The 14944-nt window shown below is 40.5% G+C and overlaps 1 protein-coding gene across 1 annotated transcript in view; it reads right to left on the bottom strand.

Moving 5' to 3' along the window:
- Window positions 1-12344, bottom strand: part of samd4a (sterile alpha motif domain containing 4A) — a 64132-nt gene extending 51788 nt beyond the window's left edge. Inside the window, 2 exon segments of the mRNA XM_038700675.1 lie at window positions 10276-11027; window positions 12180-12344. Of these exon segments, the coding sequence (XP_038556603.1) occupies window positions 10276-10471 (196 nt within the window). The 5' untranslated portion in view covers window positions 10472-11027; window positions 12180-12344.
- Window positions 12345-14944: the final 2600 nt, after the last annotated feature.

Raw genomic sequence — 14944 nt, 5'->3', positions numbered from 1 at the left:
TAGAGATAATATCAACAGCCTGACATGTCTGAGGCTTAGAGTTGCTTCCATCAGCGTGGAGTCCTTTTGGCTGTTAGTCCTAGTTTCTGTCCATCCTCATTTTCGCACACAGAAAAAATTAATTAACACACACACACACACACACACACACACACACACACCTGGAAACAAGAACTGAAAAGAAAAAGCCTTTGCTGTAAAGGCGAGGGGGAAAAGACAAGCTTCATTTTATTTTCCCCTCTGGTCGTTTTGGCAGGTTGTCTGTCCCCATTCCTGAGGTTCAGTACGAGTTCACAGAACACGCCGTCAACTTCCAGAAATAAACTGTTTGCTCATGCGTGGGTGCGATGAAATAGTTTGGCCAAGACAGAGTTTGGACAGAGACAAGGGTTTTCTCTCTGTCTCTCTCCTTCTCTTTGACAGAATGGTTAATGAGACGCTTAAAGCGGCACGAAGGATGTTGACGAAAGGAGCTTGTATGAATGTATGAAAAATCAGATCAGCTCACTTCCACTTTAAACTTTCATCTCTATGGGGGGCCAATATTTATAGATACTCCGTTAAGTGTTATATAAGTTCTGGTCATGTTACACCTGACACATCACAAGATGAAATGAGAGTATACTCAAGGAAAAAACAAAATCAAAAACATCTTTCAAACCTAACCTTCTTTTAACAGGTGTTGGCCAGGACAGCTATTAATTTAAAGCTAGGTTTGACACAGTCTTTCAAAAACAAGTAAATATTTTTTTAAAAGCATACAAAAAAAAAAACACGGGGAAAGTTAGACTAGACAGAGAAAGTGGTAAATGAGTTTCAACTGTAAATGGCACCATTATTCTATGAGTCTTCATCTTTTCCCTTCTTCGCCACACCCATCACTCCTCCTCCTCCTCTCACCCTCCCCTCTTCCATACCGCGGTGTACTCTGGAGACCTTAACTCCACTGAAGGTGGAATCAGTTTTCCTTTTCCACTGTGTCTTTTTCCCCCCACGCTGGAAAAGCCCCCGTCCAATTCTCGCTGAGTGCCTGATTCAAGTGTGCTCCGACGTGCCCACATTCCTAGACAGTATCCCCAACACCGGAACCGTTTACCGCCTCAGCCGGGAATGCTGATTTCCAGCCCAGGTTTTCATCAGACCTAGTTTAGGCAAAGAGCGCAACAAGAATTCACTGAGTAATACTAGCCATTATACAATGCAGACTTTCCCTCCATGTCAGTCATCTTACACACAGACAAATGCTGATGTATACTCTCACTCTCTCTCTCTCTACAATATTAGACACAAAGCCAGTGCCGGCAGCTCCTTTGAGAAGTAATTATTTTGCTGGAAGTCCTATTCTGACCTAGATTCAAACAGCTTTTCAAATTCAAATTCTCCACAGAAGTTAACTCCCCCAACTCCCCTTCCTTGTATAATCCTGGCATTTCTGAAGATCTGGTTCTTCCAGGTGTAAGAGGTGTTTCTTCCATTTACGTGCTTTGGCAAATCCTTTCTTGACACCAAAAAATGACTGCGCATTCAGGTTCTGCTGTAAGAAATTCATACCTCTCGCCAAATTAACAAACTGTACATATCTACATTTGACATTTGATGTGCAGACAATGACAATATATTTAATCTCTACTGGCAACTATTCTGAAAAGCTTTTACAAGCAATAATACCAACATATACAACAGGTTACAAGTACTAAGGCCTTTTAATTGCATGGATTAAAAACAAGGGAAGGACAAAATTCAAAATACATATTCGACTGATAAATGAAGTATTACCTATTTAAAATTGTAGATGGCAGGTTGTCTGTTTTGCTTTTTATCGAATTACTGAAAGACATCTTTCAAGACATATTAAAATACTCTGCTTGGAATAAAAATCTTAATAATGCATAATTTCCCAGCAAAAAAGTTAACCTTCACTGAAAAATCCAGAATCTATGAGGTTGCAAATGTAGCTCATTTCAAACGTTAACTTCTAGACACAAAACGTTTCCTACTTCACTGAAAGTCCACGGTCAGTGTATGTACACTTGTTTAAATTGCATATTGGACCAACGTTTGGCTTTAAAAGTAGCTGCAATGTCACAAAATCATCTCGAACTTTTTGAACGGAGGTGGTGATCACAGAGAAACTTCCCCCCTTCAGCAGATGAACGTGAAAACAGCCTTCTAGTGTCAAACTCGCGTACACACAGTACATCATTCTGCAGAGTGAAACATCCAAGTGGAAAAACAATAACCAGAGAATTTAACACAACAGTTTATGAAAACATTTAAATTTGATCTCCTTGATATCTGGCAGAACTTTCTTAGAAAAGCAGATATATTTCTCTGGCACAACATAAATAAAACACTAAGATAGCCTTTCACATGTTGTGAGTGTAGTTGTTGCAAACTTAATTGTGCTGTACATTGATTTTCTGGTTTACACACTCTTTAAATCACTTGTGATTTACCAAAAGCTTTGACGCAACAAAAATGGAGACCAAAGCGAAGGAATTTCGGGATTAACACGCTGAAATGGATGAATTCTCAATGAAACACTGTGACTGTCCCTCATCCCAAATACAGACGTCTACTTCTGTCACCTTCACTTGTTCAACACAGCTGCTTGAACATATCAAATCCCTGCCTGAACTCCTTACAGCTCAAACAGCCATGCAGGCCAGGTCAGCAGGACACCACACCACATGAAAATGAAGTTAGTCATTCAGAACACCAGGCCCACTGTCCCGTCCTAACCCCACCCATTACACTAACCCTAAACCCTGTGTGTGTGTCGTCCTTCAGACAGCTCTCTGCTCGCTGTTCATGTCCTCTCAACATGATCGATATTGTCCCTCTTGGGATTGTCTTAAAAGAAGTTTTGTTCTCCTTCAGGGGGGAGGAAAAACAGGAAGTTACATTCCTAATAACCACAACTGAAATGCTGCAGACTACGGATTACTACCGTCAAAATCACAGAAGAAAACCATGATTTAAACTTTCAATCTGTGGTTTCTCCATCAAAAACAGACAAACTTGGTAGGAATGAGCATGGATGGCGTCTCCCTTGTTGACTTAGAGTAGATCTGAACTGAAAACTCAGTAAATGCTGCGTTTACACATCTGGACTGGCGAGTACAGACAGAATTGCTTATAAATGCACATTAGTTTCAAAATTACACAAAGGAGTGAAGGAAATAATGGCAATCTAAAAATAACATGAAAAACTACAATAAAAATAAATCCTGTGTGATGCAACGCTGCCTGTCTCTCAGTGTGATAGTGACCCCATTGACTACAATTGCATTGCTCCAGTCGCAAATAAAGTCGCATCAGTCGCCGAGTCCCAAAACAAGGCAGCCTCTCAGTGCTCAGAGAAGTAGGTCACTGAGGATTCCATTCATTTGTACACCGCTTTCCAAATAGTTGCGCTTTTCCACTCAGGCCAAGACTTCCAGCTGCATGTTAACCCTTGAACAGCCTGCAGGTCTCATTTCTGCAACAGCCCCAAAGCATACTGCACTTCACTCCACTAATCAGTTAGTAGACTAATCATTTTGCATAAAAGGGCATGATTTTGTGGTTTTGTTCTTAAACTGACTGAGCATACGGTCATGATACTAAGGAGATTTTTAAATAGTTACATTGCATAGCTGCGGTAAGAAATAAATTAACTGGCAAATGCTCCATAATCAATACAAGATCACCTTACTGTGGCCCACAAGCACTCAAACAAGTTACCACAACATACCAGAGGGATCGTGTAACGAGACAACCTTTTCAGCAGCATGTGTCCTGATGTTAAGGCTACAGCGCCGAAACAGGTCTGCAGATTCCACCTTACTGAGCTGAATCAGCGCACGGGAAGCGACCACAAGCTGACACAGGTGGAAGAAAACTCAAGGGCGTGGCCCAAAATTTAATCTAGAGGTAAAGAAGGTAGAAGCTAATTAAAACCTCCTTTAGTATAATTCCCCTGGGAGAGAGCTTGTTGCACAGAATATTTGAAATTACACAGCTGTGATTGTTGAAAATAGGGAAACGTGCACACACATATTCCTCAGAGCTCTGCATTTGTTTCCAGTTCTGAAAGCACTTGTCTAAAAAGTAGGACAGAAAAGGTTTTGCCATCACCATGTCATTTTATCATTACAGTATTGCCAGTTGACTAGGGGTGGGAGAAAAAAATTGATTCTTAGATGCATCGCGATGCGGGTGTGGAAGATTCTGACTCGATCAACAAATGTCAAAAAATCAATTATTTAAATGTTAGTTGATTACGGAATGTTGACAGAACGCAAAAGGCGGAACTCGCGTATTCGGCACACCACCGCTGCAGAATGAATAACCACTCTACATAAATGTCACACAATCATTAATATCAATGCGCAACTAATGATTTTAACTCGCACACTGTGCGAGCATGGTGACACTCGACGCTTGGCAGCTCACTGTAAATCCTGAGAGTGAAGCCGAGCGACAGAGAGAGCGAGCGGCAGAACATGATGGTGAAAGTTGGCGGAGAAAACTATTAGTTTCAGTCTGGTAGTAAACGTGCAGTGTAGGTCACAGTGTGTCCGTTAATAAAAGTCTGTTGTTTCCCCAACTTCTGGAAAAGTTAAGGCAGTTAGCGCTAGCTGACATCTCCCCTGTACAGCACGTGTTTGGGCTGTTATGCAACGTTAGCTAAATTAGTAACAAGGTAATATTAATTAGCTCAGCTGTATGTCATTACTAACTTACCTGACCAAGGGTTGAGAACATCAGGTACAAGCATAAACTAAACTGGTGTACAGCTCTGTCCTGTATACATACTGTACATCCTGATAATTGTTTTCTGAGTCTGACAACTAGTTGTTAAAGAAATGAGGGACCGTGGAGCTGAGTTTAGTGAAGTAAATTAGTCATGCAAACTAGTCCTTTTAAGTCAATTAGGAGATGTTTCTTTTGGACTTTAATCCTCAAATGCAATGCTTAGTAATTATCCAGAGATATAGCAAAGAAACAAATTATGTATCAAGATGCATCGATAATCGTTTTATAATCACTTCGCAGCTCTGAATCATAATCAAATCGAATCATGCCCAGAGATTCCCACCCCTACAGTTGATGTGTGCATTTTACTTTAATACTTTAAGCAACAGGGCTCATTACCAGACAGATGTGACCATGTCTGAATGATGAGCAGCATGATGAAAAGGTAAAACAGCTGCATTTTATGACACCCATCCATCCATCGTCAACCGCTTATCCTGCGTACAGGATCGCGGGGGAATTTTATGACACCATTATCTCAATTATTAGAAGCTCTTTGTTAATAAACAAAGCAATTTGCTTTGTTTATGAACAAAGCAATTTCTTGAATAAGCTGGTTTTCCACATGCCACTGCACTATATTGTGTAGTTTGTAAGTGCATCATTACCTTTGGCATCTGCAGTTAGGAGGATAAGTTCGACAAATGGAAAGATTGAAAGGAAATCCAGGTGTGTTAACATGTATGCTCTTGCTGTGATTATGACTTTAAATGAATTGATCAGATTAAAGCATTAACAAGAAAAGTTAGGACTTAAAATACTAATTTAATACTAAATATATAAATGTAGGGTTAGGGGTAGGGTATTCTGAGTTGTTTGTTTGGGGAAATTCTGGCTACAGCAAACATGATTTATAGTAAGTAAAGTTAGGTAAAAAAGTAGGTAAAAACTTAAGTGCTAAGTGCACAGCAAAATGAAAAAGAAGCACTAGCATAATTCAGGCCTAATAACTGCTGCATAAATGTTTGCTAATGTGTTCATATTTCTTTGAGCTGTCTCCAATACATTGAATTTTCCAAAAGCCACGATGCTAGTGTTAAATAAAGTACTTAAATGTAAATTAAAACAAATGTGCCCCTCATTCTACACTATTTGACTTATGTCATGAAAGCATGGCTTCATATTTACAGCCACCCAAACTGTTAAGTGTAAAAATATATTGTGTTATTCACCAAATACCAAACACAGCTACAAGTTACATTATTCTTTAACTTACATATTTAACACAAAAAGCCAGAACTAACCTATTCTACCCACAGGCGGATTTCTTTCATGTTTCATTTCCACGTGGACAGTGAACAGAGTCTTGCTAGCTGGGAAATCCCGATTCCCATAGAACAGAGTGAAATACGACTGTGACTAAAGTGTCACGACAAAGATCATAAGATAGTGTCTCTTTCACAAACACATGATGCACTGTATTCTAAAACAATGTCACAGAAAATGCAATATTCCCTTTATTTTGTGTAGAGATGCATCCGTAGCTTTGCGACGTAGTTGTGTTCTATTAAGAGCCTGTCTTAAATGGCTATTTAATGATGATGTGTGTGCATACTTCAACAGCGTACGAGTGAAGATAGAGAGAAAAAATAAATAAATAAATAAAGCGAAGGGATTCAGAGGAGTGAAAGAAAAGAAAGGACAAAAGGGTGCACCGATTGTAATCGGCCGATAATGGCTTCAACTAGTTTGATTGGTGGTCGCTAAAAAGGCCGATAAGAAAAGCCGATCAAATGATGCAATACTCGCCAGACAAATTTTCAACGGCAGCTAAAATGGTTTCATTACACGTCCAAGCAGTTTTCAAAGCTAGCTAGCACCAAAGTCCTTTTCAGTCAGGAAGCGATTGATGCGCCCAGTTAATAATTTACAATGAGAGCTGAGCAGCAATCAGACAAGCGGAGCAACAAGCAGGAGCGATCATGTGAAACTGTCGCGGTCATGCTCATCTCACACACACGCTGCCCGCAATCAGAGTTTCACAGTCTAGACACTCAGGGAGAGAGACTGATCCTTCAGTGCGAGTTTCCTGATGCAAAGAGAGGCGCCATGCACTTAATCAGCTGACTGCCCCCCTCTCTCTCCGTTTTCGTTATAAAACGGAGAGCTTTTGCTAGGTTTCGACCTCCCAGATTAAAGAGGTGGTATTATGGTTGTTGGCTTTTTCCCCTCTCCTTTATTGAGTTTATATCTTTTTTGTGCATGTACTAAGTCCAGCCCAAAGGGAGTTCCCATCTCCCACAGAAAACTCTGCTCTGAACTGCGTGAAAACAGCTCGTTTGTAGTCCAGCTTTTACTTCCCTTTCTTGTGACGTCACAATGCAAATACGTGTCATAATGCTCGCTGAGCGGCTAGTCCTCAAAAACACCGGTGGAAAAACACTCTGCAGCACAAAGCTCTCCTCTCCCTTCCAAACACTATCTACCCTCCAGGCAGTCATTGGACATAAAGTTGTTACTGTGATGTAGAGACAGAGCTCAGTTAAAAACTTTATGGATGAAAGACACTTTTGTTACAGATTAATAACTCACCACTCTGAAACTCTTGCTCCAGTCCATGTTGCCAAGCTGGTCGGCAACATGTAGCCTACAGCTGAATCGAAGCTGTTTACCGTCTTTTCGCTGACCCGCCCTTCTCTGCTTCTGATTGGCTAGTAGTCCTTAACTAGGAACTGAGCATGTGCAACTCCCAACAAAGATCATTTAGAGACAAGATGTATCACTCCATAGCTAAAACGAAGCCTTCAACACAGGGTGAAAAGAGGAGCTGCAGCAATGTGCAGTATGACAAAAAATATGGTGTTTTTTGAAAATGCAACCATGTAAACCTGTTCTGGTACAACCCATAAATAGGATTTTGACCTGAAAATGAGCAGAATACCACCTCTTTAAAAACGGCGAACCAGAATATGTTTTCTTTGAAAACGCTGCAGACCCGGTGGGCAAAAACAGAGAACTTTATAAAACAATGACACAGACACTTACATTTGGCTTTCTGATTCGGTCTTGCAAGTCAGTCATGCAAAGCAAAACACTGCTACTGACAGAGTTCTGGTTTTTCGGTATTTTTATTAAAATATACGTACTTTGTAAATAACTCTTAGCAGTTAGCCTACTGTGCATGTCGCTGTATTTACTTTGCGACGACTCCCACTCTGTTTTCCGCCGCCACTGTATCTTTGTACTCCCATGTGAAGTAACAGTTCCACTTCCTTGTCAGTCGTTGTGGTTATTCATCTATTTTACTTTCTTCTTTTGCCAAATGTTCTCCCATATTTTTCCATTCTCACCCGGTATCCTCCCATTTAAATGTTTCCCTGTAAGTCTCCCGTATCTTTAAACCTTTATAAAATCAAATACTCTCTCCTCTGGTAAAGCCGGTGGCAGTAGGCCTATGTATAAGATATAGACTGTGCTACTTGCACAAGGAGTAAATAAATAAAAACAACCCACTGAAATGATATAAGGCCTATAGCCTGTAAACCATATGAAATTATAATGAATATAGTAACTATAGGTAATATTAACAGTATAATATGGAATTATCATTGTACTTTTATTTATTAGTTATGACTCCTCTCTGTAGCCCCCTCTCCCTCTCTCTACCCCCTAAAGCCCCCAAAAAGCGGCTACTTCAGAGTTTATCATCGACTCAGGACGCCTATGCTCCTTCATCTCCTAAATATTTTGGCTACAGCATTTTTTGTTGCAGATTTTATAGTTGAAGGAAATTTATAAAGATGCTGTTTGTTTTATTTTTGTAGTTTATTCCACAAGAAAGCTATATTTGTTAAGCTATAAGATGTTCACAGTAACCAGGAAAAGGCTGCTCTGATTTAAGTCTAAGACAGAGCGGAATTTGTTGCCCATGTTTCCTGGCAAAAAAATAAACAGTTGTCATTTCATGATACTTTATCATCTGTTAATTTTAATACATTGTTTTAGGGCTAATTAAATAAATATACAGTATATTGTATAATGCTACATGACAAATAAAAGGCTTCAAATAGACCCAGCGATCAGTGATCGATATCGGCCGATACTGCTTTCAGCAATCGGTGATCGGCCAAAAAAAAAAATACTGATTGGAGCACCTCTAGACAAAAGTAAGAAGATGTGTGGCTCAGGGAGACAACAAAACAACGGAGATCAAAGCAGGAAACGTATCAGAAACAGGCCCCATCAGCTTGTGTTTATACATATATTTAAGAAAATTTAAATTAATATCGTTATTGCAATATATTGTTCAATATCCCAATATCACAGTTTGGCAATATAGTGCAATCCTACAAAAAAACACTGTTGTTGAGTTGTAAGAAGACTTAACCCCCCCACCCCCACCGCCTCCCCATGTCATCGATCTGCTTTGATCTCCGACAGCATTAACCAGCCTGACTTTGGGAGCGGTCGACAGAGGAAACTTCATATAGTGTGCTTTGATGTCTGCAGCCTCATATTAAATAATAACACAGACAAGGCTTTATTAACTGCAGCCACTGCCCATTGTAAACTCTGATGGAAACTCTATGTAATGTGTGTGTCACTGCAGGGCAGGGCCATTATGTCAACCCTAGCGTAAGCCGTCAGATGCGTTACTGCATGCAGATTTTGCCATAGGTACACACAGACTGCTCCCTGTCGCAGCAGCGGCGGCAGCAGCAGGAGAACGTCTCTCTATTTTTCCATGAGCCAAGTTGGTTGCCAGGGTTTTTGTTTCCATGGCCACGCTGCAGTCTGATGCAACAAAAACCCACCCAGAACCCCCCTTGGGTGCTTTGGCGCGATACCAACCCTGAGAGAGCTACAGCGCTATAGGCTGGCACCCTCACTGACTGACTGACATCTCCAGTCAGCCACGGTGCCAGCTGAGCTAACACTATACATGACCCCAACCTCCTTCAACAATCACTTACTGACTGGCAACGGTTTGTCTCGTAACATCAATGATTCAGCTATTTATTAGTCTTGATGCATCTGCAGAAAAGTTTTGGACAGGAAATTACTTCTAATGCTTGTGTGGTGCCCGTATGGGTTTTCCTGTTAGTTTTTCCAGGGTCAGGGACTACAGCGCCTTTGGGAAAACATGAATATACTTAGAATTTTTAAATGAGTGGACAATAATAATGAGTTAGATTTGTGAATTGGACCACTGTGTGTCTCTTTGCAGCCTGAAGCAGAAATCACATGACACTAGCTACTGTATCAAATATCATAAAACCTTCAAGTGTAGAAGACGTATTATTGACAAGAGAGGGGAAAAACAACTCTGTCCTCTTTTGTAACAACTGATGCAAGTTAAAATGCACTAAATTAAGTGCTTATTTTATCTGAGGTGTAACTGTAACAAGAGCAGAATGAGGTTGTCGGAGAAAATGAACTCTGAGAAACAAATGAACCACTGCCTGAAATGCATCACCATCATGTCTCAGTGGACGACGTAGCAGGTGACAGTGTCTGAGCAGCAGGTTGTCCTACCTGGGTTGTTGGCCTCTCCCTCCAGGACCTGCAGTTCGGTGCACTCGGCGAGGGAGTGCTCCAGACAGAGCTGCAGGAAGCGGGCCTGGGTCCGGCTCACCCTCTTCAGCAAGGACAGCAGAGCCACCGTCTGCTCACACTCGTTCCACCCCTTGAACCAGCTGGCAAGCACGCCCACCTGATCGCGAAACATCATGGTCTGCGAGACGGGGTGGAGGGCGACTGGTTGTGGTGGTGCCGGGCTGGGCTGAGAGGTACGGGGAGCAACTCACAGAGAGCGACCTCTCCCAGACTTTAAACTGTTGGTTTGGGTAAAACTGATGGAGGATGGCGGTGGTCTTTTCAGCTGACTGGTGATGTTTCTGTAAGCAGGGAGGTCAGTCAGCTGGGGAGGATCAGCTGAAGCACTGTGATGCCATTCTTAGCGTTGTCGCCAGCTGGGACAGCAGTCTCTGTTAGGCTTTCTGGTGCTAAAATTTGTTTCGCCTGCAGCCGGTGCTGAATATATTCCTGCTGGAGGGGTTTCTGCACCGTCTTCTCCTGTCTGATAATCTCTGTTAGAGTATGTGTGTGTGTGGGGGGGGGATGAGGTGCTCTTCTAGCTAGGCATTAGGTGATATGAGCTGCTCTGTGCTGCTTACTCGCTCCCAGAGGGATTGATATTTTGATGAGTCAGCTTTCTTCCAGTACACTCTGTGTCACATCAGCTTCAGCCTCACTGGCATTTTTTCTTCAGGGAATCCCTCTTAAGCCTGCAAGAGGATGTTAGAAGTTAGGAGGGGGGAGAAGGAGAAGAAAAAAAAACACACATTTAACAGACAATGCTCTCTGTGCTCGCTTTGTACACGTCTCTCCCTCTCTTTCATAAATATGCAATGACTTTTACAGTGCACTAGAGAAGAATGCGACAGTCTCCCTGTTGCTTCAGCTCTGCAGACTTTGTGCTGCTGCTGCAATACGAACAAAAAATAAATAATAAATAAAAAAAAAAACAGCCTTCAAAAACTCATACATGCATTTATTGGTCGCCTCCTCCCCGTCGCCTATGTGCATAGGCTTGTGGCATTCACCGCCGAGACAAGAATAAATAATTTTCGTTTCTTGGTATCCACCCATTCCTAAAAATACAGCTGTCGGTAGTTCTGGCGCTGCATCCCAGAATTTTCCAAAGGAAGGACGCCGGGTTACCGACGGCGGCCGCTGGCAGGGCTATGTGCTGCAGAGACGTTAGCAGCGACTTCCCTCCGTTTATTTAATGACAGGTTAGGCTTATAAACCTGTATTTTAAGCAGAGGATAGGTTGTAGTGGCGAGTTTTTGCCGAATGAACACCGAAGAGTAAGCTAGGAGCAGACTCCGGCTGAGCGTTAGCCGCTGTCTAAAACTGTCACTTTGCTTCATCAGCACACAGGGAATGTCCGTTGGCGGATATCTGTGTGCGTGAGCAGTTTGTACAAAGAAAAACGAGTAAATATAGCCGTATATCTAAACTTATATGCCTTTATCCCTTTTTTCCTTATCTATCCAGAACTTCCCCGTGAAAGAGTTGTGTAACAGATGTGACTTTCACTTAAGTTAGCTAACGTTAGTAAAGTTGGCGATAACGACTAACGTTGACTAACGTTAACTGACATTAACGGCGATGGATTCCCAGCGATGTAACGTTAACCGTTGCCATTAACGCAAATTTCAATGTGAAGGCAGGTTAAGGTTAACTTAGGCTGTGATTCTTTCTAGGATAAGTTAACACATTTAAGCCGAAAGGGACAAAAAAAAAAAAAAAACAACGAGAGCAAACAAACGAACTAACTAACTAACAAAAAAAGATAGAAACTTCAGTTTGAATATTTGAATTGTCAAACGTTTAGTTAACGTGAAAGTGTAACCGAGCTTAACGGTTCTCACCTCCTGGCGCAGTTTGCATCGTTGGGTTTGTCTCAGGACGGGCGACAGGCTCTGGTTTTTCTGGGGGAGCGGTGCCCCTTCACTCCGGGTCTGCGGGATTTGCCATCTTGACTAACTTTTCCTCTGACTCTCCCCAGCAGACGGGCTGCTCGGCGGCTCTGGTCTAACAGCAGCACGGTCAAGCTAGACGGAATATAGTGCGTGACTTCCGGTTTAAGCTTTCAAAATAAAGAACTGCAGTGCGGCGGAGCCCGATCATTTCCCACAGAGAATTGTAGAGCTAAGTTATTACTAGATTATTGCTTTTTTTTTGCTGAGCAACTCCCACAACAATGCAATTTAAAAAAAAAAAAAGACATATATCATCACATAGCTTGTAATATATATTATTGTAAAATACTGCTTATAGCCATTCCATGTCAACCATACCAGCAATCGTTATTACTATTACTTTCAAATTTACTACTACTATTTATCATAACATTTCTGTTAATAAGTAAAATACTGTACATATCCACACCTTAGTATATGATCCACACTGATTTATAATTATATTTTATAGTTCTATCCATTCCATGTCAACCCTACTAGTACTATTTTACTATTACTTTCTAATTCACTACTACTATTTATAGTTAGATTTCTGGTAATACTTTAAAATACTGTATATATCCACACTGATTTTTATTAATAGTTCTATCTATTCTATGTCAACCCTACCAGTAATCATTATTACTATTACTTTCTAAATCACTACTACTATTTATCAAGACATTTCTGTTAATACTGTAAAATACTGTACATATCCACACCGCTTTATATTTAGATTTTAGATTTAGATTTTTAGTTTAGTATGTTTGTTATATTTTCTTCTTGACTACTTTCTGTTATTATTTGTATTCCGTATACCTTGATATGCAAATGAGCAATTTGGTAACAAGAAATTTGTGAAACTGTGCCTCTACCTTTTTTCTGTACAGTTTAACGCTTTAATCAATACATTTTTTTTTGCATTTTTAACTATTGTTAAAAGCATGAAATGGTATTAAATTTGGTGAAGAGCACATTATGACTTGTTTAGGACTCGAAACTCAAAGTTTAGGACTTGGGACTTGACTTGGAACGTGTCGATGTTGACTTGAGACTTGACTCGGACCTGCTTGTCTCAACTTTGGACTTGACTTGGGAGTTGAGTGCTAAGTCTTGAGACTTGTTTGTGACTTGGTCCCACCTCTGCCAAAAACTGTATGAAGAAAATTCTTTAAATTTGTTTTTTAAAATTACAATGTCAGACATAAAATTTCTAAGTTAAAGATTGAACTTTAGATAAAATAAAGACAATGATGGTCAAACAGACATGCTATACATCTGCTTATCATGTTTTTATTTTTATTTTTTTTAACAGTGCACTATATATATTTTTAAAACAAAACAAAATACACGCACTTACTCTCACTATTTTGGTGTTTATTGCGGTGTTCCAATCTCCAAACAAAACTTATTTTGAAGGCAGGATCGTGTAACTTCCGGCAGCGTTACGGCCGCCTTGGCCCAGAGAGGCTCGCGCTGCTCTTTTCCACATGCTAATCATTAACAGCGGAGCATTACGTCAGGGGCTTGGCAGCGCGAGGAAGCACCAAAATAGAGAGAGAGAGAGCGAGTCGCGGCCAGCCGACACAGAGGGAGGCAGGAGAGGGGGGGAGACCAGCGATGTAATTGCAAGAAAATTCAAGAAAAGAAGCGTTTCCACAGTAAATAAAGTCCACATCCCAACAGGGATGGAGCAGAATGTTTAAACAGTACACTGTGTTAAGCAGAGCTGCTCCTTAGTATAACTTGTAAAGCACTAGGGGGGTGTTTGTGTTTGTAAAACAGCTGTCTGGTTGTTGGTTTGTTGATGTTGTTGGTCTGATGTTTGCTGTATGACACACTATGAATTTCAGAAAAGGACTAATAAATATCTATCATCTATCAGATGTGGATATTACACTTTACACCTTTATGCTTCCAATACATTTCAGAGAGAAACATTACAATATATGGTTTCACTCCACTAAAGCTACTCACTGGTGAAATGTAACTAGGCCTAGTACATTTACTCAAGTAGCTCAACTGTACCTGAGTAGGCCTACAAATTCAAGGTACTTGTACTTTACTTTCACTTCATATTAGAGGCAACTGTTTTACTCTTTTCTATTTGTCTGATGGTTACTTTACAGATTAAAAATGTCCATACCCTTCCTGTCCAGTTAAAACAATTCATCTCCAAATTTGATGATGTTGAATTTAAAAGTTTCTGATAAACTGAAGGATAAAGTGTTTCTTTATGGGCGGATAAACTTCTCCCATTCTTAAGATAAATAAACAATTTAAAATTCACCCTTGCAAAAGCTGAAAAATACACTGAAGCTGAAAAGAGGGCTGTTTTTCTGTTTTCCTCATGAAAAGTTGACTTTTTAGATCATGAATCAGATAAAACTCCAGAAACAACTCCAACAACATTAAAACTAGAATCTGGATCAGTTTTACTGGCCATGTATGCATTCACATGAAAGGAATTTGAGTTCAGTTTTACGTTGCTCTCAATGTACATACACAGAAATATGCATACATGCAGCTAACAAAAAACAAGCTTGACAAGGTAAAGTGTTTACAAGGTAAACATTAAACTATCTGTAGTAACAGATTACTAAATATATATATGCTGAAATAATAAGGTAACTGGTTGCTTTATTCTACAGGTGAATATGAGAGTATACTGGATG

This window comes from Micropterus salmoides, unplaced genomic scaffold (genome assembly GCF_014851395.1).
Source record: "Micropterus salmoides isolate LMB-PRFRI ecotype aquatic unplaced genomic scaffold, ASM1485139v1 Ms_hic_scaffold_6, whole genome shotgun sequence".
Classification (NCBI taxonomy): domain Eukaryota; kingdom Metazoa; phylum Chordata; class Actinopteri; order Centrarchiformes; family Centrarchidae; genus Micropterus; species Micropterus salmoides.
The sequence above is the reverse complement of the archived record's forward strand: the minus strand, read 5'-3'. Positions and strand labels throughout refer to the sequence as shown.